This window comes from Jaminaea rosea (genome assembly GCF_003144245.1).
Source record: "Jaminaea rosea strain MCA 5214 unplaced genomic scaffold BDZ90scaffold_17, whole genome shotgun sequence".
NCBI classification, from domain to species: Eukaryota; Fungi; Basidiomycota; class Exobasidiomycetes; order Microstromatales; genus Jaminaea; species Jaminaea rosea.
In genome coordinates, this window is record NW_020289991.1 from 308,632 (window position 1) to 328,332 (window position 19,701).

The window sequence follows — 19,701 nt, forward strand, 5'->3', positions numbered from 1 at the left end:
AAGAAGATGCGTGGACGACGTCGACGGACAGAGGAGGTGGCCGCCTCTTCACTTTAGAGCCGGCAGAAAGCCGTTGGCAACGCACACGAAGCAACTTTCTTCTTGATACCGCCACCACTCATCAATTGGATCACACCAGCTATGGTAGCCCCTCTTCGAACAATGGCGGCCGCCTCATCGTCATCATCATCATCAGTCAGGCCCGCTCTGAGCAGTCTCGGCCGCCGCCACCTGGCCACGCCCGTCTCTTCTGGCTCTCGGTCGTCTGCCCATCGCATCCTCGTCATCGGCGGTGGAGCAGCCGGTCAAGCAATCTCACACCAGCTGCTGCGAAGTGGCGCTTTCCCCAACAAGCATGACATTGCCATCGTCGACCCAAAGACGACGCACGACTACCAGCCTGGTTGGACATTGGTGGGCGGCGGCCTGAAGAAGAAGGAGGACCTTCGCAGACCAATGGCAGATTTGGCTCAAGAGAAGGAAGGACTGGGTCTATACAATGACGCAGTCGAGTCCTTTGACCCGGACAACAACTGCGTCAAGACCCGTGATGGCCGCACATTGTCCTACGAGCATCTCATCGTCGCACCCGGCTTGCGCCTCATGCCTGAGAAGGTCTCGGGCCTCTCTGAAGCCATGCGAGACATGGATGCCAAGGTAGCAAGCATTTACGACTACGATTCCTGCGACCGTGTCTGGGACCTCGTTCAACAACATCGCTCAGGCCCAGCCATCTTCACTCAGCCCCCTCAACCACACAAGTGCGCCGGCGCACCCCAAAAGATCATGTGGCTTGCCCTTGATCATTGGAAATCGCAGGGCCTCAGCCGATCTGATATCCCCATCACGTATGCCACGGCCCTTCCGGCCATGTTTGGCGTACCAAAATATGCGGCCACTCTCGAGGCACTGCGAAAGGAGCGCGACGTCGAGGGCCTCTTTGGTCACAATCTTGTAGCGGTCAACGGGTCAACAGCCACCTTCGCAAAAGGAGAGGAAAAGGTCACCCGTCCCTTCTCACTCCTCCACGCCGTCCCACCTCAAGGCCCTCACGACTTCATTCGCTCCTCTCCTCTCGCAAACCCCACCTCCGGCTTCGTAGACGTTGACGACAAGACACTCCGACATGTCAAGTACAGCAACGTCTGGTCTGCTGGTGACTCGAGCTCACTACCGACGAGCAAGACGGCAGCAGCAGTCACTTCTCAGGCCCCGATTCTCGTCAACAATCTCCTATCCTCTCTCGCAGGCACCTCCGATGCGCCACAAGAGTACGACGGTTACACCTCCTGCCCAATCCCAACCGAATACGGAAAGCTCGTTCTCTGCGAGTTTGCTTACAACGGCGTGCCTAAGGAGTCCTTTGGCCCCACTTTGGGCATCGATCAGGCTCAACCCAGCCGTGCCTTTTACTACCTCAAGCGCGACTTCTTCCCTTGGGTCTACTTCAATGCTATGGTCAAGGGGACTTGGGCGGGCCCCAACGGTTGGTTGAGCGCGCCCAAGTGGAAGGGAGCTGCGCCCAGCGTAGGTGGCGGCCAGGCCAGGGCCTTCTCAAGCGTAGTGGGAAAGATGGGCGGCTCAAACGGTGCTGCAGGACGTCGCGGCTTCGCCACGTCAGCCCGCGCTGCGCGTGATCAACCATCACGTCGCCCTCGTGACCCCCTCGAGCGCGACTCGACGGCAGTGCGCTACGCCCTTCCCGGCGGTGAGACGCTCATTGTCCGTCCTGCGCCGTCCAGCGGTGGTGGCTCAAGCACCGGGAGCAGCGCGACGACGACTACGACGGCGGACCCTGCGAAGATCCTGGTCGAGGAGGCGAACAGCGAGGCGTACCTTCCCCCAGCTCTTCGCCCGCGAACCGCACGCAAGCAGCAAGCCCGCTTCAACTCTACCACCCCGCGTCGAACGGACCTTTCTCCTTCTGAGATTGCTGAGATTCAAGCCCTTCGCCGCGAAGGGGGCGCCTCCGTGCCTGACATTGCGCGGAAGTTCAACTGCTCCGAGGTGTTTGTAAGGATCGTTGCGCCTGCGGGAGCTGAGGCGAAGAGGGAGGCTCAGAGGGGGATGGAGCGGGTCAGAAGGGGTGAAGAGGGGAGCACGAGGTTTGGTGATCTGCTGAGGAGAGAGGCAAGGAGGGCTAGGAGGGAGATGTGGTAGATGGCAGGGAGCGAGATGCTGATGAGCACGAACGCACGGCACGCACGCACACACTCAAACACAGCTCCAAAGATAGCTTTGCTCTGGATTGTCACGATGAACAGTTGATCGATGCCAAACAATCAATCGACATCCATATCGCCTCGCTCTCCCTGCTCACCATCATGATCGTCTGCTCCCTGCTCATATCCGTCCCCATCCTCCTCTTCCATCCCATCCCCGTACCGCTGCCCCTCAGACCGTCTGCGTCTCTGATGCTCTGCGTCTGCCTCCTCGACCGCTTTCTGCATCAAGGCCGCTTCGGCTAGACTGTCCAAGAAGTTGGGGGTCGTAGCGGCAGCAGCAGGCGGAGCCACTGCGGCAGCGCTGCGATGCGCGAGTGGCGGGGTGTCATATTGCGTCTGGCTACTTCCTGAGACCGGGGTAGTGCCAGGAGGGCCGAGGGAATCGTCCGTTTCCATTTCGGATGACAATGCGTGAGGACCCGTTGGGCCGGCGGAGTGCTGGTGGGAGGTGGTCGGTGGGACGGGTGAGGAGCGAGAGGAAGGAGCAGGGGAGGAGGAGTCGAGCTTGCTCTTGCCAAGAGGGAAGGGAGAGGCGCGCCTCGATGTATTGGCCGTGCCCGGTGTACCTTGCCGCGGCGTGTTGCTTCTCCTCGCCGTGTTGGCTGCCGAGGGCCTGCCTCCCTTCTTTTTTCCACCCGCGCCTCCTTTGACGGGTGGCATTCCCTCCTCCTGCACGAACGCCCCGGCGGCGTTATGCCCGTCATCGCCAACTTCGTCTTCGTCCTCTTGATCGTCCTCCAGATCCACAGGCTTGATGTACTTGGCGCGAACACGGGCACGTTCCTCCTCCGCAAGGTCTTGGTTCCACTGCTCTGCCCAATACTCAGCGTAGCGCTCTGACAGTGGGCGGCATCTGCCCCACCACGGTTCCGCTGGGATGGAGGCCGCGTCGTTGTCGGCGTCTTCCTCGACTGGCATGGTAGCATCGGTCATTTCCGACGTAGCTTGAGCATCCTGCTCCCTCGCCTGCCTCCGACGACGGCGTCGATCCGCCGCTTCCAACTCCCTCTCCACGCCTCTGAAACCTTCCTTCCCACCTGGTCTGTACCTCAAGCCCTCCCCCTCCTCGCTCTCTCCCCTCAATCTCAGCCTAGCACCACCATAGACACTCCCCATCACCCAGTATCCACAGCTCCCATCATCGTGCGCATTCTCTCTACTCTTCATGATCGCACTCAAACTCGCGCTAGCAGTGAGGAGCGGGATGTCGTCAAGGGAGGATATGCCCACCGAGGCTAGCTCGCGCTCCATGAGGCTGACGTCGTGGACGGAATAGAAGGGAGAGTCACGCCCGGCCAGACGGGCTGCTCGGATGACTGTTTGAACAAAGGAGTTGGCGGAGCCGTCTTGACCTAGAGGCTTGGGCCCGCGCTTCTTGCCAGTCGAGGCGAGATTGGCGTCCTCCGCAGTCGGGTGTGGCCTCAACGGTCGGTAGTCAAGCAGATCCTGGAAGGCCCATCCTTGCGGCACACCATTGATATAGAAGCCTATCCGCGATTCAGGGCCCAAAGTTGGGAGAGGTCGCAGCTGTCGTGTGACTTTCACTTTGCCTCCGGGAGGGCCCTTGTTCTTTGAGCTTTTCCCGCCCCCACCGCCAGGCTCATCGCCCGGGCCTGCTTGGCGTTTCGACTTGCCTGTGCCTGGCGGAGCAGTGGATTGGGAGGGGGCGGAGGAAAATGATGAGGAGGCCGTGGTCCCATTACGCTTTCCTCCCGGGCGGACAGCACCCTCCCGATGCTCGCCCTCCTCGACCAGCTCCGACATTGGGTCCAACCCGCCATTCGGCCCCGCGTTAGCAGCTTGCGCCAATCTCAACCTCCCGTCCTGCCCCAGAATCCTGTCTCCTGCCCATGACCTGTCCATGAGATGCTCCATCTCCTTGCTCTGCGCGTACTCCAACTGCTCAAAGTACGTCTGACCACGATATCGGATCGGTATGCGCCTCTTGCGGACATGCCGTGGGTCTCGTGGGTCCTTTGGTGATGGCTGCGGCAAGGGTGAGGGGATGTGGATGTACATGCCTATGACGTCGCCTGGTTTGAAGGGACTGCCATATGGTTGGGGTCGGGAGAGGGTGATACCTGCGCCAGAGGGAGACGAGAGACCATCAGATCACCTGCTTGCTTGCTGAGTGTCTGCTGCCTCTGTGACTTACATTGACCTGTGGTATCTCTCAATGCGTATGAGTATCCATCAAATCCCACTGGCGCATTCAAGGGTGCCTCTCGCCTTCCCCATCCCAGCCTCACATGAGGTCCATCCTTGCCATTCACCGCCGCGCTGCCGTGCTCATCGGCTAGCACCTCAATCTCAACATACCAGCTCCCCTCTCTGACGGGCACATTACATCGCACACTCCTCCAACCTTTGTCTGAGCTCACCACATCTGCCTCACGGCTGAGCTTTGTAAAGGCAGAACGATCGCTCCAGTCCCATCGCAGCCTATCGGGCTGGGAGGGAATGGAACGATAGACTGAGGTGGGGAGGTAGGAGGTGGAGGGGCCGGCGAATGTGTAGCGCCAGGAGTTGCGGTTGAGAGGGGTGTTTGGGGGCTGATAGAGCCGTGAGGACGAGGAGGATGAGGAGTATCCGGGCGCGACATGGAGGAGAGGGAGAGGGGCAACATCTTCCGGGTCATCTTCCCGCGGCAGGGGGCCACGATAGTGTGGTGGCAGCTTGTGCTTTGATGTCGATGCGACCGCGCCTGAATTGCTGGCGAGCGCGGGTGTATGTCTACTTGAAGGCGAGGATGAAGAGGGCGAAGGCGATCGGGACGAGTTGGCTTGCGAGGAAGAAAGGTGCGAGGCTGTATGCGCCAGATAGGCCTTCGTCCCCGAGCCAGACGGCGCCATGCCCTCTTCGCCGGTCGGCAAGGGCCGCTTTGCTGGTATGCCGGCATATCTCCCGCTATCTTCACTTGAGATCCCTCCTTCCCTCTTGACAGTCATGTCGGCGTCGTCCTCCATCGTCGTCTTTCGGCGTGAAGTGATGTTGCAATTGGACGTCACAAGGTGCTGCGTCCGCATCAACTGTTTTCCCTCTTTCTCAAGTCGACGACGCGATTGCCCTCTCAGTCCGCTCTCCGCGTCTGCGCTTTGGCCATCCACGACATCGACGACGGCTCGGAGCGGGGCCAAGCCTCAACGACGCGGACAACGGGAAGATGAGGGATGAAAGAAGAGGGCGGCGAGCGAAGGCAGAGAGAGCGCCGCGGCAGGCGAGTTGAGTGAGCATTGGAAGGAGCGCAAGGGCAAGCCGGGGGAGGAAGGAAGGCAGCAGTGCCTTTCCTCCCACCTGTCCGCGGCCCTTTTGTTCATCATCGACAGCCTTTCTTCCTGTTCTGTACTCGCTACATCGTCTCCTTCCTCCTCCCGGCTGACGCACTCTCCCTACTTTACGCCGCCCTTTCTCTCCGGCTGACAGAGACGGCCTCTCCTGTCCTTCTCTTCTCCACCCAACGTGCTCTCCTCTCTGCCCGTCGAACCGAGAACAGAGAGAGATCCACCTGAAAAAAAGGCGGCGCCTACACGACGACGCAGACGACATCCATCCTACATAGCAAAACGCACAGAGTCATACTACGCGACCAACGCCACCTAGTCTTCTTCTCATCAACGCCATGTCGGCCTCTTCCCCAGAGTCGCTGCTTCGCCAGCGTCCCTCTGCCATGAGCCACGACTCGACGGCCACGCTCAAGTCTCCACCAGTCGTCAGCGACTCGGGTCGCGCTAGCACTCCCGACTCCAATGAGACTGTTGGAGAGCATGACAAGAAGTCAGGTGCAGCTCCCTCGTCGCCGCACCCTTCAAGCATCGGCACTACGAAAGACGGCCACAGCTTCGTAGTCCCACACACGCCCGACATGCTCACCTCCATCTTTGATCCACGCGAGCCAAAGACTCCACTCGACTTCATCACAATTGGCTCCCTCGCTCTCCAGATCATCCTCTACTTCGTCCTGCCACGTTCGCTGGCTCGCCCTTTCTTCCTTCTCTACTTTGCCTTCTGGCGAGCAGCGTACAATGCTGGTCTGGGTCACATCCTCAAGCAGCAGTCGGAGCGCAACTGGATCACTCGCACCGTCAAAGCCAAGGGTTGGTTCGATGCTAAGCGCCAGCCAAAGATGTACAAGTGGGTGCGCAGCCACCTCGAGACCAAGATGGAAAAGGACTACAACTTTGAGGCATGCCCCCTCGATTACAACGTGTGGATCTTCTTCCGCAGCATCGTGGACATTATCCTCCTCAACGACTTTGTGGCCTACAGTCTCTTTGCATTTTCTTGCACTCGCCTGCCCGAGGGCCATAGCGTTGTGCTCCATGTGTTGCGATGGGTCGTCGGATGGGCCTTGATCTTCTTCAATCTGTGGGTCAAGATGGACGCGCACCGTGTGGTCAAGGACTATGCCTGGTACTGGGGAGACTGCTTCTTCCGCATCACAAAGGACCTTGTCTTCGATGGCGTCTACGAGATCGCACCTGACCCGATGTACTCGCTTGGCTATGCCGGTTACTACGGTCTCTCACTGGTGTCAGGCTCCTACGCCGTCTTGTTCGCTTCGCTCGCTGCACACTTCTCGCAGTACCTCTTCATGGCCTACTTTGAAAATCCGCACATCGAGAGGACCTATGGCGAGAAGAAGCCTTTGGCAGCTCGTGTGCCCTTGTCAGAGGCGCCGTACAATGCTGCCTCTGCTCACGAGGCTGCGGGCCAGTTTGTTCCTCCCAGCAGCACTGCGGCCACGTCCTCGGAAGAAGCCCGCTCGCCTCGCCTCAATGGATCTGCCGCTCGCCTGAGCAGCTTCAGTTCGACGGGCGGCACGCCTTCCTTCGGTACCGACTCGTCCTCGACGAGCTTGGCCTCCGATTCCGAGGCTGATCTCCTCAGCAGCAGCCCAGCTGCGTCCGTCACTGATCCCAGTGAGATCCGCCGCCGACTCAATGCTGAGGCCTCTGCTCAACGTCAGGGTCAGCAGCCGCAGTCCTCCTCTGCTCACACCTATGCGGACGGTCGTGCCTCTCGACGCATCACTAATCTGCACGACCTCCACCACAAGCTCTTCCGCAAGGACGTTGTGGTTTACAAGAACTTGGACCCACTGCGCGGCTCCGACTTCTTGCTGATCGTCGCTGGTCTCTATGCAATCGTCCCCTTGCTGGTCCCCTCTAATCTCGGCCCACGCAGCACGCTCGCCCTCTACTTCCTCAACGCCCTTGCTTGGCGCCTCTTCCATTCTGGTGGGCTTGGCCTCCTGCTACGCGCGCAGAGTGAGAGCAAGTGGATGGTCCGCCATTTCCTCAAGCACTACAACTACGACGACCCAAGCGATGCGGTCTTCGAATCCTTCGCCTCGTTCAAGACAATCTATAATGCCTCGCTGGTAATGGTGTACACCTCCTTCGGCCTCCTCTGCTGGCGCTGCTACGCACCAGTCGGGACTGACTGGACCGTCGGGACTGACCTGCTTCGTCACACCTTGGGCGCCTTGCTTGTGGCGCTGCACATCTGGGCGGCCAACTCGAGCTATAAGGTGCTCGGCCCGTTCGGCTGGTTCTACGGAGACTTTTTCATCGACGAGTACCCCCATCAGCTCTACTACACGGGAATCTACCGTTTCCTCAACAACCCAGAGCGATCCATGGGGGGAGCAGCCTGGTTCGGACTGGTCCTCATCTCGGGCTCTAAACTGGCTCTTACTCTCGCAGTCGTAAGCCACTTGGCGCATTGGCTCTTCCTCTCCTGCGTTGAGAACCCGCACATGCGCAAGTTGTACGGCGAGGCTGCGGTCGGTCGTCAAGGTGGTGTCACGAAGCAGCTCAAAAATGTGGCGAAGCGTAATGCCCACCTCTTTGAGGCTGCTCAGCGCCATCCTGCCGTTGCAGAAGTGCGCGGTACGCTGGAGAAGGTGGGCAAGGATGCGACCAAGACGCTTGATGGATTGGTCAAGGAGAGTGGGAGCAGACTGGAGAAGATGCGAGAGGAGGGACGCAAGGTCTGGTTGAGAGGGACGGACCGCCTTCTCATCGTGAGGACGGGCGACGACGAGCAGACGCGGACGATAGATCGCACGCAGTACTCCGTCAGTCCTGTCGCACCTGACGCCGCCGGACCTTCCTCTTCGTCGGCGGGCAGCAAGGCGCGCTTCCACCTCGGCGAGCCAGTCACCATTGCCTGGTCAGCCGCCGCAGGCCACGCGAAGCGCGACTGGGTAGGCATTTACAAGGTGGACCGCTTCGGCTCACCCGGGTCTGCGGACAGGGAGGACAACCGGCTGGTCACCAAGATTTCATCGCATGGCGCATGGATCAATGTCGGCGAGGAGGAGGAAGAGGACATGGAGCACGACGAGTCGAAGCTCCCCTCGAAGCGTACCAACGAGCCTGCGAGCGGAAAGGTAGTGTTCAGGGGCAAGCGCTTGCCCTGGAGTGTGGGCACCTTCGAGGCGCGCTACCACCACGATGGGAAGCAGGATGTGCTTGCTCGAAGTCCCAAGTTCGAGATCTATGTCGAAGACCACATCGGGCGCCTCGATGAGGCAGTCGAGGCTTCCTCCTCATCTGCGGCCTCAAGCAGCGGTGCCCTCCCCTCCCCGACCAGCAATACCCTCACCTACAACACTGTCTACCCCACCCTTGCCCGTCTAGTCATGGCGGCTCTCGAGTCGGACACTTTGCGCGGCCCCCGATCCCAGACGGGTCGGCCCCGCGCTCCGTCCACTGTCGGTCCACCCGCAGAGACTGGCCGTACGAGCGATGCGGATGAGGATGACTTCACGATCTGGGAGCAGGACCAGGCCAAGAGGATCGCGAGGGGAATCAAGGTGGCCTTTGGGGTGGAGTTCTCCACCGAGGTCGTTGTAGCGGAGGCGAATGTCAGGAGATTGGCAAAGGATGTTGTAGAGGCAAAGAGACTGCTTGTGGGAGGAAGCGCGAGCGGGGCAACTAGTGGAGCCGGGACGCCTCACGCAGCAGCAACGGGGGCGTTGAGCCCTGTGACTGCGTGAGTGACGGGAGCGAAGTGGGCAGTGCAGGCTCACACAAAGGCTCAAAGGGAGGAGAATAGTTGGGGCGGCACGCAAAGACGAGATCGGGCTCGCAACACACGTAATGGAGCGCAGCGTAGCGCGACGCAAGGGAAGGAATCGCAGGCACCTCGAATGGACCTCATTCGGCGGAGAGGCAGCAGCTGTCTCCTCTCTGCAGTTTCAAAAACTAACGAAGCAATGAATGATTATACACATGAGCGAGCGGCAACAATTGAGGGTGGATCCAAGCAAGCGAGGTTGAGTGATCGGCGCATTGACGGCCCTTGACTGCTTGGACCGTGGCCTGAGCGGCTTTCGGCCCGTCATTTCCCTTTCCCCGACTTCCCCACACTCGGGACAGAGGATCGGGCGGCGTCCAGGTACACGAGCGTGTGCTGCCGCTTCTTTGCTCTGCTCGTCACTCTCTTTCTCATCTACTCTGGCCCTCATCTACTTGATCCATTGCTCTTCTCCAAACACAGCGATCGAGATTCTTGGCGCACTGCGATTCAATCAAGGCCATGGTGCTCCAACGGATAGGCTCAACCTCCCTTGTCGGGCCCGTACAGGGCGCCGCCAAGACGATGCGATCGACGATGAGCAGGCGGACAATCGTGACCAAGGCGAGCGGCCAAAGACATCTACAGCAGGTCTCTTTTGGTCGAAGGTACAATAGCTCCTCCTCGTCATCGTCATCCTCCACAAAGAGCGGACAGGATGGCAGCACCGGGGGAGATAAACTCACAATGGCCTCGTATGGCTTCCTCTTTGGCTGCGTTTTCTCCGTTGGGGCGTTCTATCTGCGCAGTCCAACAAAGAAGTCGATCGCTCCCTCTTCTGCCTCGTCTCCGACTTCTCCATCATCAGCGTCCTCTTCCATCGACGCAGCCATCTCCAATCTTCGCACCCACTTTGGGGATCGCGCGTCCATCTGCCTCTCCACAGACGCCACCGACCTCGAGTCGAAAGGCTTCTCTTCGTGGTGCCAGCATGCCGCCTCTCTTCCCTCTGTCGTCGCCTTTCCAGAATCAACGGACGACGTGGTCGCAATAGTGAACGCGGCTCGCAACCACGGCGTACCGCTGTTGCCCTTTGCAGGCGGGACGAGCCTCGAGGCACATTGGTATGCTCCTCGTTTCGAGGGGGAGGGAGAGAGTGGGGAGACACGGCCTAGTATAAGCGTGTGCTTTGAGCGTATGGCCGAAATCCTCGAGGTGGACGAGGAAAATGGCATGGCTCGTGTTCAGCCCGGCGTGGGATGGCAAGACCTCAACGAAGAATTGAAGGAACGAGGATCGCGCCTCTTTTGGCCGATCGACCCAGGGCCGGGCGCCTGCTTTGGCGGGATGCTAGCCACCGGTGGCAGTGGGACAGGAGCTGTGCGGTATGGGACGATGAAGGGAGAGCTGGTGCTCAATGTCACCGTGGTTCTTCCGTCGGGGAAGGTCATCAAGACGCGATCCGACGCTAGAAAGTCGAGCGCCGGGCCTGACCTGACACGTTTGTTCCTGGGGAGCGAGGGTACATTGGGAGTAATCACAGAGGCGACGCTTAGGCTCGTACCCCGCCTAGAGGAAAGCGTCACGACCGTGTCCTTTCCTACGGTGGAAGACGCCTCCAAGGCGGCACGTGCAGTACTCTACAAGGGCATCGCTGTCTCCAGCGTCGAGCTCCTGGACGAGGTCATGATTCGCTCCATCAATCAAGCGTCCTCCCAGACTGGCTCGTCGTCTCGTCAGCCCCTCGCCGAACAGCCGTCTCTCTTCCTCAAGTTCGCAGGCTCCTCGCCCGCGAACGTCAAGGAGGATCAACGCATGGCCCGCGAAGTTGTGCTGGAACATAAAGCCGACCCGGCTACTTTGCGCATCTCTTCGAGTCCGCAAGAGGTCGAGGAGCTATGGGAGGCGCGTAAGGTTGCGCTATGGTCGGCAATGGCTTCGCGCGAGGGAAAAGAAGAAGGCAAGGGCCAGCCGAGGGCATGGACGACCGATGTATGCGTACCAGTTGCCCGCCTGCCTGACCTCGTGAGAAGACTCAAGGCGGACGTGGCGGAGCATGGCCTCTTCGCACCCATAGTGGGTCACGTAGGCGACGGCAACGTGCATGCTATCTTCGTCTACCCTGATGGAGACTCAGAGGAGCTGGCTGCAGTGACCGAGAGCGTGCATCGCATGGTCGAATGGGCTCAGCAGCTTGGTGGGACGTGTACGGGGGAGCACGGTGTGGGTAGAGGGAAGAGGGAGTTCTTGGAGGCAGAGCTGGGAAGCGGGACACTGGGGCTACTGCGAGAGATCAAAGGGTTGATCGATCCAGAGGGGGTTATGAATCCCGGGGCTTTGCTGCCGCCCAAGGGGAGTGAGAGGAGAGGGGAGCAAGGGAGTCCGTTGGCGAAGCATGCCACGTGAAGGAGGGTGAGCGTCTACAATTCTACGTGGTATCCCGCAGCCTGCTTGTCTCATTGCCATGCTACGCCCCCTCAGCCTGATCAGCATACACACTCCCCACTTTGACCCCTCTCCCCCTTGCCAGAATCCCCCTTGCCTGCTCAGCCTCCACGAACCAAGTCCAGCCTTTGAGCTTTCTGCCCTTCGACTGTGTTGCGCAGTACTTTATCCGTCCGGTGACAGTAAGCGGGTACTCGAGACAGTGCAAGTGCAGGTGGTCGACAGAGTTGAAGGGAGGGATGTGGAAGCCGTAGAGGCGCTGCGAGCTTGGCCGAGATGTTGAAGACGAAGCCATCTCCAATGCTTGCCGACCAAAGGCGTGCAGGGAGTCAACTGCGGTCCGGCACAGGTCAGTGACTGACCCTACGTCTTGTCACTTCATTCTAACTCACCAAGCTCGGCGCCAGGCTTGCCACTGAGCGACTTGACACTCCCCACATGCTCCCGTGGTATAGCCAAGAGATGAACAGCAGCGCGTGGTGTGCGATCGTGAAAAGCAACAAAGCGGTCCGAGGTCAGTACGAGGCGGGTCGGACTCGGCGTCGATGTGAGTGTCGAAGGTACCGGCTTGGAAGGTGCTGCATAGGAGTCGGGAGACGATGGAGCTTCTTCAGCTATCTTGCAGAAGGGGCAGCCAGTGACGGGGGCTGCTTCGCCAGGCTCGTCGCCGTGAGACTGAGCAGAAGGGGCCTGCTTCCCCGGTAGGCAAGAGAGGAGCATGAGTGCGACTGATAGCGCTTCTTGCGATTCCGCGGGTGCGTGAATGAGTAACGGGTCACTACTCCTCTCTCTTTCCCTGTTGCTTGACTTGCTTGTCGTACGACTTGAGGAGCCCAAAGCGGTCCCCCGCCTCGCATCTCACGCGCCAGTCGGAAACGACGTCGAGCGACGGACAGGCAGAGGCCAAGGCATTCCCGTCTTGCCTCCACTCCATTACCATCAACAAGCATTACAGTTCGCCGCTCTTCCGAGACGGGCTCCCTACCATCATTTGCCCTCGTCGACGACGAGAGGCAGCCGCTAGATATACCCGATCTGCGCTGCAACGAGCTGGCCCCTTTCCAGGCTCGCCAACAATGCGCATCCCCCTTCACCTTGCCATTGTCCTCCATTCGCTACTTCTCCTTATCCTCACCACCTCGACACGAGCTCAAGTCAAATCCTCCGCCCGAGAGTCAGCCCTGACAGGTCCCATATCGGGCCCTTCGCCCTCACTCGACCACGATGAACAGGACTCGTCTTCCCTCCTCTGGTCAGACATCCCCGCCGTCCAGCTAGGCAGAGGGTTGCAGCCCCCGCACAGATGGAAGGAGTTTCTGCCCAGTCATCATGCGGGCAGTGGTGAATGGCCCAGTGCAGGTGTGGTACCCAAGCGTAGCGACAATGCGAGGCGGAAGTTGGGCCAGCTGGATAATAGCGCGTCACGAAGCCAGCCGGTCGTCGAGGACGACGAGGGAGACGACGGCGAGGATCACGATAACGATGACGATGACGACGTTGAGCAACACGAGCAGGAGCGAGACTTTCGTCAAAGGGCAGCGAAAGAAGCAAAGAAGCGCAAAGATGCACACGACCGCCAAGCCATGTCGCACCTCCGCAGCAAGGCAAAGAAGGAAGCTCGCAGCGCTTGGAAGTCGGCAAAGAGCGCCGCAAAGGTCGTCGCCCGCCCCAAGGAGGCAACAGAGGAGGAGGAAGAGCATAGGCAATCCTCCATCCCTCTGCTTGGCGCAGTTGCCACTGTGTATCACCTGGTGGCATCCAGCCTAGCTCACGCCTGGCGCTTCGTCTCTTTCTTTACCCGCTACGTAAAGCATGCCTTGCTCCTGGCATGGCGCTCCGCGCGATACGCGTTTACAATCATCGGCCGTGCTATCCTAAGCATCTGGGCATCAGGGCGCTACGTGACTCGCCAAGTGTTGCGACCCATCCGCATCATCTTTGCCCCAATCATCTACATCTGGCTAGGCCTGCGCTTCATCATCTGGGATCTACCCTCCTTCTATCTCTTTGCAGTACTGCGCGAGGTCTACCCGCTCTACGTCTTCTGCGGAGCGGCTCTGGCCCTGGGGACGGCTATTGGCATCGGGTGCGCCATTGCGCTTTGGGTGGGCAGTCTTGTCACCAGAGGGAACTCGCCCCTCGAATCGCATCTTGACTCCTGGCGAGGTAATGAGACTGGCCGGTTGCTGAAGAAGAGGAAGGGCACATTGGGTGCTTTCGACTTTGAGAGGGAGAATGAAGCTGTTGTACGACAGTGGGGGGAGAGAGAGAGGAGGAGGGCGAAGCGGGAAGAGAGAGAAAGGAGAAAGAGGAGAGAGGGGAAGCAAAGGGCTGCGGACCCTCCTTTGAGGAGAGGCCCGGCAGATCGATGGGACGGCTTCCCTTCTTACGCGAGCGACAGCATGGATGCTCATTTGACCAGCGAGGTCACGTCCCCCTCGTCGTATGAGGACAACCCCTCCCTCAGCGGCAGCGACCCCACTCCAGACTACCTACGTGGCCTGGGCAAATCTTGGCGGCCTCTACCCAAGAGCGTAGCTGACAATCTGGCACAACGTGTCGCTTCTGCATCCTCTGCTTCTGCTATGGATCCCGACGGCGATGACTACGACGATCATGATCGCAGCTACGAAGAGGAGCAGCCTGTGTATCCGTATAGCGCAAGGCAGCAGTACGGCGGCCCATCGCCGCGGTCATCACGCGAGGAAGACGACTATTTCTCCGTCGGTCGCGGCGGGGCTCCTGGGATCACGAGGCAGGCGCCAATGGATAGCCCTCAGAGCTACGCTGCGGCTGTTTCCGGCCCTGGATTTGGGGCGCCATACGCTCCACTCGGTGCAACTGGCCGTCAGTCGAGGTCGCGCCGCAGTGCTGAAGGTGGTGCCATGGGGACGGCTTCGGCCTCGGGTTCGGCGCTTCAATCGCCTACGCTGGGGCTGGGCGGTGTTGGGCAGCCGGCGGTGAGTAGCCCGGAGGTGAGCACTGCGACGGCGAGAAGGAGAAGGGGAGCTCAGGGCGGAATTGTTGTGCGATGATGACCCGCTGCGGAGAGTTGTAATGATACCCAGATGATGATGATGAGAATAGCCGTCGTATCGAAAAACAGCGTGGCGAGTCTGAGCGTGGGAGCCGTTGCATCTTGGTTGCCAGCTGCGCTGCGTCTGCGAGCTGCAGGCGCGTGCATGAAGAGTCGGGACGATTGCGGGGAAGACTGGGCCCGTGCTCGGTGAGATGAGTGGAGCCGGGGCGAAGTGCAATTGGCAATGGCAGCCTCGAGGGCAAAGAGGGCAAGACCAAGTACTCCTCGACCCGCCTTGGTCTCTTCTTGCCTTCTTACACCACATCCATTCGACTCGACAGCCACGACGACTTGATAGAGAAACGGATCCCTGCAGAGCGCAGCGCCCCCGAATCGATCCCCCTGGCGAGGCAAGGAGATAGATAGATCAGCATAGCATATACGCAGGAGATCTCGACCTCATCCTTCGCCGCGTCAATCCTCTCACCTTTTACCTATCAACTCACTGCGCTCATTTTGTCGTCATGTCACCCAACATCGTACCCAATGTCATCCGCCCTACGTCCCCCTCTGGCGCCTGTCCCTTCGCCCTCCTCCCCCACGAGCTAATGGCCCAAGTATTCCTGCACCTCGACCCGCACACCCTCTACACCGCTGTGCGTCAGCTCAACCACCAATGGAAGATTACGGTAGAAGAACACGTCATTCCTACTCTCTTCAGGACGAGACAGTGGCGCGTTGCGCTGCGCATTCACAAGAGGCCAAGGAGAGTACATCCGAATAGCGTCCAAGGGGCCCAGGCCGCTGCCATTGCTCAGCAGGCAAGCCGAGATGGGGGCGAAAGTGACAAGGCAAGAGTACAGAGGGTGCTCAATACCGAAGGAGCGTGGGAAGATGAGCTTGCACCACCCATACCTTCAGAAGAGGGCAACAACATCACCGCCGAAACAATCACCGAGTACCTACCCCTCACTCTAACATCCCTCTCCCCTTCGACGAACACCTTCCACTTTACCACCTCACCCAACTGGTATGCCCTCTACGAACTAGGCGTCGAGCCTCCTGGCATCGACCCAAACTCAACCGCAGGCGACGTATCGTTTCGACTCGACCTCAACTTCGGCCTCGCCTGGCGCTTCGAAGGCGATGGCAAGGAGGAACATCCGCAAAGGCCCGGCGGGTGGACCAGCCTCGATAAGGAGAATAGATGGTTGAGCGAATTCTGGTGCTCGACCTACGACTTAACGCCGCTACCACTCAGGAGGAGGAGTCACGAGGGAGGAGAGGGGGAGACGGTCAGACTCAATGCTACCAAGTTGGCAAGGAGGAAGAGGGTGCCTGTAGAGGTACCTGCCAAGAAGGGTGAGAAGTCAAAGACCAACGGCAGCAGCAACAAGTTCACCTCGACTGAACTGGCATGGGATGACTCGCACATCGAGTACCTACACCTCGACATAGCGCTGGGGACGGAGTTTTTCGTGCGACGATCGGCCCGCGCTAACCTGCTCATGCGAGCGCTTGAGGCTGAGGCAGCACGGAGAGAGGAGGAGGACGAGCAACAGGCCGAAAGGGAGAGGGAGGCGGCAAATGGTCTGATGGCCGCACGCGGTGCAGGAAAGGTATCAGCCTCACCTCAGCCGCCAACAGGACCAACAGGAGCGTGGGGCAAGCCCTTGCTGCAGAAGCCCAAAGCTACTAGGGCGGGAGGTGCACTCAGCCCGACACCAGCGCGAGCTACGGGTACAGGCACACCACCACGTCCAAAATCATCTGCCTCGTCCCACGGCAAAGCCAACAGCCCTCCCTCAGCTCTTAGTGCATCAAACACGAGTGGCACGACCTCGCCGACGCCATCCAAGTCGCACCCCGACCTCGCCCTGCTGAGCAATTCCGCGGCCTCCTCATACCTGTCCGGCCTTTCTCCTGCAGAGCAGCTTCAGCTAATGGCGAAGAACAAAGCTGCAGCCAAGGTCGCGGGAAGGAGAGCCGCATCTGGCTCAAGCACGGGCGGTTCCAGGGCAGGCAGTCGTGCTCCGAGCAGGGCAGGGAGCAGGGCAGCTTCTGCTGCTCCGAGCAGAGCAGGCTCAAGACCTCCTTCCAGGCCTGGGACACCGTCGGGCTCTGCACCTGCACTCTCATTGTCGTCAAGCGGAGCGGCCTCTCCTTCTCTTGTGCCAGGTGGAACCTCGGCCCATGCATCAGGCCACTCCACGCCGCGGGACCGTGATCTACCCTTCGCTCGCGCCCTAGCTTTATCACAAAGCACCGCTTCTCCGTACACTGCTCGAGCTCTGAGCGGCTACGCGACGCCCAATCCTGCCGCAGCTTCTGCACTCAACCCTTCCTCAGCGCTTCACCCGGCGCAGCTTACGGCTCGCCTCGGAGGGAGTGGATACGCGCGCGGCGTAAGCTCAGAAAGAGGCAGTGGTGCTTCCACGCCAACGAAGGGCGAGGGAAACAGCTTTGCTCTCAGGGGCGGTGGAGGAGCACAACCCGGTGGAACGCCTTTTGCTCAGTTCAAAGGAAGACTGAGGTTGGGCGGCAATGGGTTTGAAAGGCTGGGCGCCGAGCTGACTCGAAAGAGAACGAGCAAGAAAGAAAGCGATGGCACGGGTAGGAGGAGAAGGGAGAGGAGCGAGACTATGACTGCCGAAAGATGGAACGCTTCGGCGGCAGGCGACGGCGTTGCTGCTCTGAGCTTGGGCAGCGAGTCAGAGGACGCCGCCTCCTCGTCCGACGAAGAGGTCCCGGCCGCCAACGGCCATCCTCCCGAGGAAAAGGGTCTCGATGGCATAGCAGCGTCAGGCGAGCTCGGCTGGACGCGCGCTCCTGTGCCTTACGAAGGAGAGGGAATGATGCGCACCTGGCGTGAGGCCAAGCTCCTTGGCGCGGCGAATGCGAACGGGCCGAAGAGACGAAGCTCGCTGCGTGCTGGAGCTGAGGAGCAGGAGAGTAGTGATGATGACGAGGGCGAGGTGAAAGGGGCGGTGGAGACGCAGTGGATCTGGAGTCGATGATGTGCAGATGTGCATTGTTGTAGAAGAAGCACGGCTTGCTGATGTTCTAGTTGACGGAGTGCTTCATCTCCTCTTCTGTGCTCTCCATCAAATGCAGCCAACCTTTTACATCTCGTTCTCCGCCTCAATATCTCACCCTAGCACTATAATACATGACCCCATCCTTTTCATCCTTCTTGGCTCTCGCGAACCTCAAGAGCAACGCCTCGCGTCTCTTCTTCTCGCTCGCCACGTCCTCCACGAATGGCAAGAGGTCCTCCAGCTTCCATTGCGCCCGGGCAGCGAAGAGGGCTTGGAAGCGTGCTGCTGGGTCTAATGGCAGAGATGAGCTGGGGAAGAATGCAATGCGCTGCTTGGGAATGCGACTTTTCAGGGTCGACGAAGAGGAGTTGCTACGGCCAGCAGCGGCGCTCGCCGTGCTGCTCAGTGGATCGGCGTGTAGGAGGTACTGCCCTCGAAGCAGGTCGAGATTGACTAGGTTTGCTTGATCATTGTCGTCGCTTGAGGTTGCGAATACGTCTCCCAACCTCGTTGTCCACTCCTTGATGAAGTCATCGAGGAGCGGTAGCCGACTGATGGCATCGCTGCTACTCTCGCTTCTCCCGAGGGCTGGCTTCTTCTGTTTGGTCTGTTTCTGCTTGAGCAGCTCGAGGCCGATGAAGCGAGATACTTTGTGACCATCGAGTGCCACTTTGGTCTCTCCTGGTTCCTCGGTGGTCACGTCGCTCCCAAACCATCTTGTGAGCATCGCCTCGAAGATTTCTTGCCTTGCTCCGTCAGCGTAGTCTGCCATCAAGGAGTCGACGGTAGGCTTGAGTGGGACTGCGTGTGGCAGGTATGCATTCGAGCTGCACACGAGGAGGAGCGAGTCGAGGAGGTTGAGGAGGTAGGGAGGCGAGAGAAGACGTAGCCTGCCTGCGAGGGGATGTGAGGTGGTCAGAGGGACAGTCCAGAGCTTTATGCTGGGATATCGTGTCTACGGCAGCTCACCATCCAATTCAACGACACAGCGTTCATCCAATCCTCTCTTGAATTCGTCGTCACTCGCCTGCACAACGCTCCTCACCTCCCTAGCGCTGTATAGTCTCCTCCCGTTCTTCTCTTCCGATTCACCAGCATAAGCGCTGCTTGACAGTAGCTCGGCAATCCTCTCTAGCCGTGGGACGACAGGCTGGAGCTCCAAGACGTCGGTGACGTTGCTACGAAGTGTCAGCTTGCTCGAGGGCGACGATGACGAGTCGAGAGAGCATAGAAGGAGTGAGTTGGATTGAGTCACTTGACGCAGGGCGTATGTGCGAGAAGAGGTGCAGAGGACGGCTTCGTCGCTGTGTCGTCCGTTGATTACGAGGCTGGTGTGAGCGGGTGCAAAGTGTTGGGGTGAGTGAAGATTCAAAGGGAGCCAGTAGGAAGCTGAGGGACTCACTGCGAGACGTGATCCGTACCCTCGTCGCGACCCCTCGACCTTTTCCCTTGTGATCCCGAGCCCTCTGTAGCACCACTGGCCCCCTCTGCCTCCTCACTCGGATCCTGTGCGTCCTCGATCATCTTTGCAATCTCGTCTGGCAACTCGAGCAAGCGGTACGAAGGTGCTGAGCCTGCGTCTTCGGCCTCAAAGACGTTGTCCGCATGCGCGTCTGATCGCCTCCTCTTACTTGGACGAGGAAGGGTGCAGAGAGGAATGGACGATGGTCCTGCCTGCGAGCTCATTGCTGCGACGAGAGCTAGCGGCTAGAGAGCGGGAAAAGGGGGTTGAGGATGAGGCAAAGAAAGTCCAGTGTTGGACACAAGTCCCTCTCCCTGTACGCCCTCTCCGTCTGTCCGTCCGTCCGTCTGGCACGCGTCGCCTCATTTCCGCGTTCCCCGCGCCCCCATCGAGAGACTGTCAGAGCTGAATGACCAAGACAACACCATGAGGCTTGAGGTACAATACACGAGAGATCGAAAATACAAATGTCCGTTTTACGCAACGAGT

The 19,701-nt window shown here is 59.5% G+C and overlaps 8 protein-coding genes across 8 annotated transcripts; 5 read left to right on the forward strand and 3 right to left on the reverse strand.

Moving 5' to 3' along the window:
• The first annotated feature begins 138 nt into the window (after nt 1–138).
• BDZ90DRAFT_234587 (FAD/NAD(P)-binding domain-containing protein) lies at nt 139–2,308 on the forward strand. Its single transcript, XM_025507068.1, has one exon. It carries the CDS (start codon nt 163–165, stop codon nt 2,158–2,160), a length of 1,998 nt encoding a protein of 665 aa, XP_025359591.1. The 5' UTR covers nt 139–162; the 3' UTR covers nt 2,161–2,308.
• On the reverse strand, nt 2,129–5,462 carry BDZ90DRAFT_234588 (hypothetical protein). The gene is made up of 2 exons (XM_025507069.1): nt 4,381–5,462; nt 2,129–4,306 (listed from the first exon to the last, which is right to left on the reverse strand). Exons 1-2 carry the CDS (start codon nt 5,189–5,191, stop codon nt 2,283–2,285), a joined length of 2,835 nt encoding a protein of 944 aa, XP_025359592.1. The 5' UTR covers nt 5,192–5,462; the 3' UTR covers nt 2,129–2,282.
• On the forward strand, nt 5,453–9,466 carry BDZ90DRAFT_234589 (hypothetical protein). Its single transcript, XM_025507070.1, has one exon. It carries the CDS (start codon nt 5,845–5,847, stop codon nt 9,226–9,228), a length of 3,384 nt encoding a protein of 1,127 aa, XP_025359593.1. The 5' UTR covers nt 5,453–5,844; the 3' UTR covers nt 9,229–9,466.
• Nucleotides 9,467–9,590: 124 nt separating this feature from the next.
• BDZ90DRAFT_234590 (hypothetical protein) lies at nt 9,591–11,700 on the forward strand. The gene has a single exon (XM_025507071.1). It carries the CDS (start codon nt 9,996–9,998, stop codon nt 11,652–11,654), a length of 1,659 nt encoding a protein of 552 aa, XP_025359594.1. The 5' UTR covers nt 9,591–9,995; the 3' UTR covers nt 11,655–11,700.
• BDZ90DRAFT_234591 (hypothetical protein) lies at nt 11,481–12,555 on the reverse strand. Its single transcript, XM_025507072.1, has 2 exons — nt 12,086–12,555; nt 11,481–12,026 (listed from the first exon to the last, which is right to left on the reverse strand). Exons 1-2 carry the CDS (start codon nt 12,411–12,413, stop codon nt 11,716–11,718), a joined length of 639 nt encoding a protein of 212 aa, XP_025359595.1. The 5' UTR covers nt 12,414–12,555; the 3' UTR covers nt 11,481–11,715.
• Nucleotides 12,556–12,596: 41 nt separating this feature from the next.
• Nucleotides 12,597–14,911, forward strand: BDZ90DRAFT_90945 (hypothetical protein). Its single transcript, XM_025509938.1, has one exon. It carries the CDS (start codon nt 12,770–12,772, stop codon nt 14,726–14,728), a length of 1,959 nt encoding a protein of 652 aa, XP_025359596.1. The 5' UTR covers nt 12,597–12,769; the 3' UTR covers nt 14,729–14,911.
• Nucleotides 14,912–14,995: 84 nt separating this feature from the next.
• On the forward strand, nt 14,996–17,905 carry BDZ90DRAFT_234592 (hypothetical protein). The gene has a single exon (XM_025507073.1). It carries the CDS (start codon nt 15,237–15,239, stop codon nt 17,727–17,729), a length of 2,493 nt encoding a protein of 830 aa, XP_025359597.1. The 5' UTR covers nt 14,996–15,236; the 3' UTR covers nt 17,730–17,905.
• On the reverse strand, nt 17,792–19,581 carry BDZ90DRAFT_91135 (hypothetical protein). The gene is made up of 3 exons (XM_025509939.1): nt 19,153–19,581; nt 18,720–19,078; nt 17,792–18,644 (listed from the first exon to the last, which is right to left on the reverse strand). The coding sequence occupies exons 1-3, from the start codon at nt 19,434–19,436 to the stop codon at nt 17,854–17,856; spliced, it is 1,434 nt and encodes a 477-aa protein (XP_025359598.1). The 5' UTR covers nt 19,437–19,581; the 3' UTR covers nt 17,792–17,853.
• Nucleotides 19,582–19,701: the final 120 nt, after the last annotated feature.

Excerpts from the sequence above, each read along its gene's own strand:
- BDZ90DRAFT_234587 (XM_025507068.1), top strand. The coding sequence starts at position 163 with ATGGCGGCCGCCTCATCGTCATCATCATCATCAGTCAGGCCCGCTCTG.
- BDZ90DRAFT_234588 (XM_025507069.1), bottom strand. The coding sequence starts at position 5,191 with ATGGAGGACGACGCCGACATGACTGTCAAGAGGGAAGGAGGGATCTCA. Across the intron at positions 4,307-4,380 it reads GAGAGATACCACAGGTCAAT|GTATCACCCTCTCCCGACCC; the intron begins GTAAGTCACAGA and ends CCTCTGGCGCAG.
- BDZ90DRAFT_234589 (XM_025507070.1), top strand. The coding sequence starts at position 5,845 with ATGTCGGCCTCTTCCCCAGAGTCGCTGCTTCGCCAGCGTCCCTCTGCC.
- BDZ90DRAFT_234590 (XM_025507071.1), top strand. The coding sequence starts at position 9,996 with ATGGCCTCGTATGGCTTCCTCTTTGGCTGCGTTTTCTCCGTTGGGGCG.
- BDZ90DRAFT_234591 (XM_025507072.1), bottom strand. The coding sequence starts at position 12,413 with ATGCTCCTCTCTTGCCTACCGGGGAAGCAGGCCCCTTCTGCTCAGTCT. Across the intron at positions 12,027-12,085 it reads CAAGCCTGGCGCCGAGCTTG|TTGACTCCCTGCACGCCTTT; the intron begins GTGAGTTAGAAT and ends GCCGGACCGCAG.
- BDZ90DRAFT_90945 (XM_025509938.1), top strand. The coding sequence starts at position 12,770 with ATGCGCATCCCCCTTCACCTTGCCATTGTCCTCCATTCGCTACTTCTC.
- BDZ90DRAFT_234592 (XM_025507073.1), top strand. The coding sequence starts at position 15,237 with ATGTCACCCAACATCGTACCCAATGTCATCCGCCCTACGTCCCCCTCT.
- BDZ90DRAFT_91135 (XM_025509939.1), bottom strand. The coding sequence starts at position 19,436 with ATGAGCTCGCAGGCAGGACCATCGTCCATTCCTCTCTGCACCCTTCCT. Across the intron at positions 19,079-19,152 it reads GGTACGGATCACGTCTCGCA|CCTCGTAATCAACGGACGAC; the intron begins GTGAGTCCCTCA and ends CGCTCACACCAG. Across the intron at positions 18,645-18,719 it reads CTGTGTCGTTGAATTGGATG|GCAGGCTACGTCTTCTCTCG; the intron begins GTGAGCTGCCGT and ends ATCCCCTCGCAG.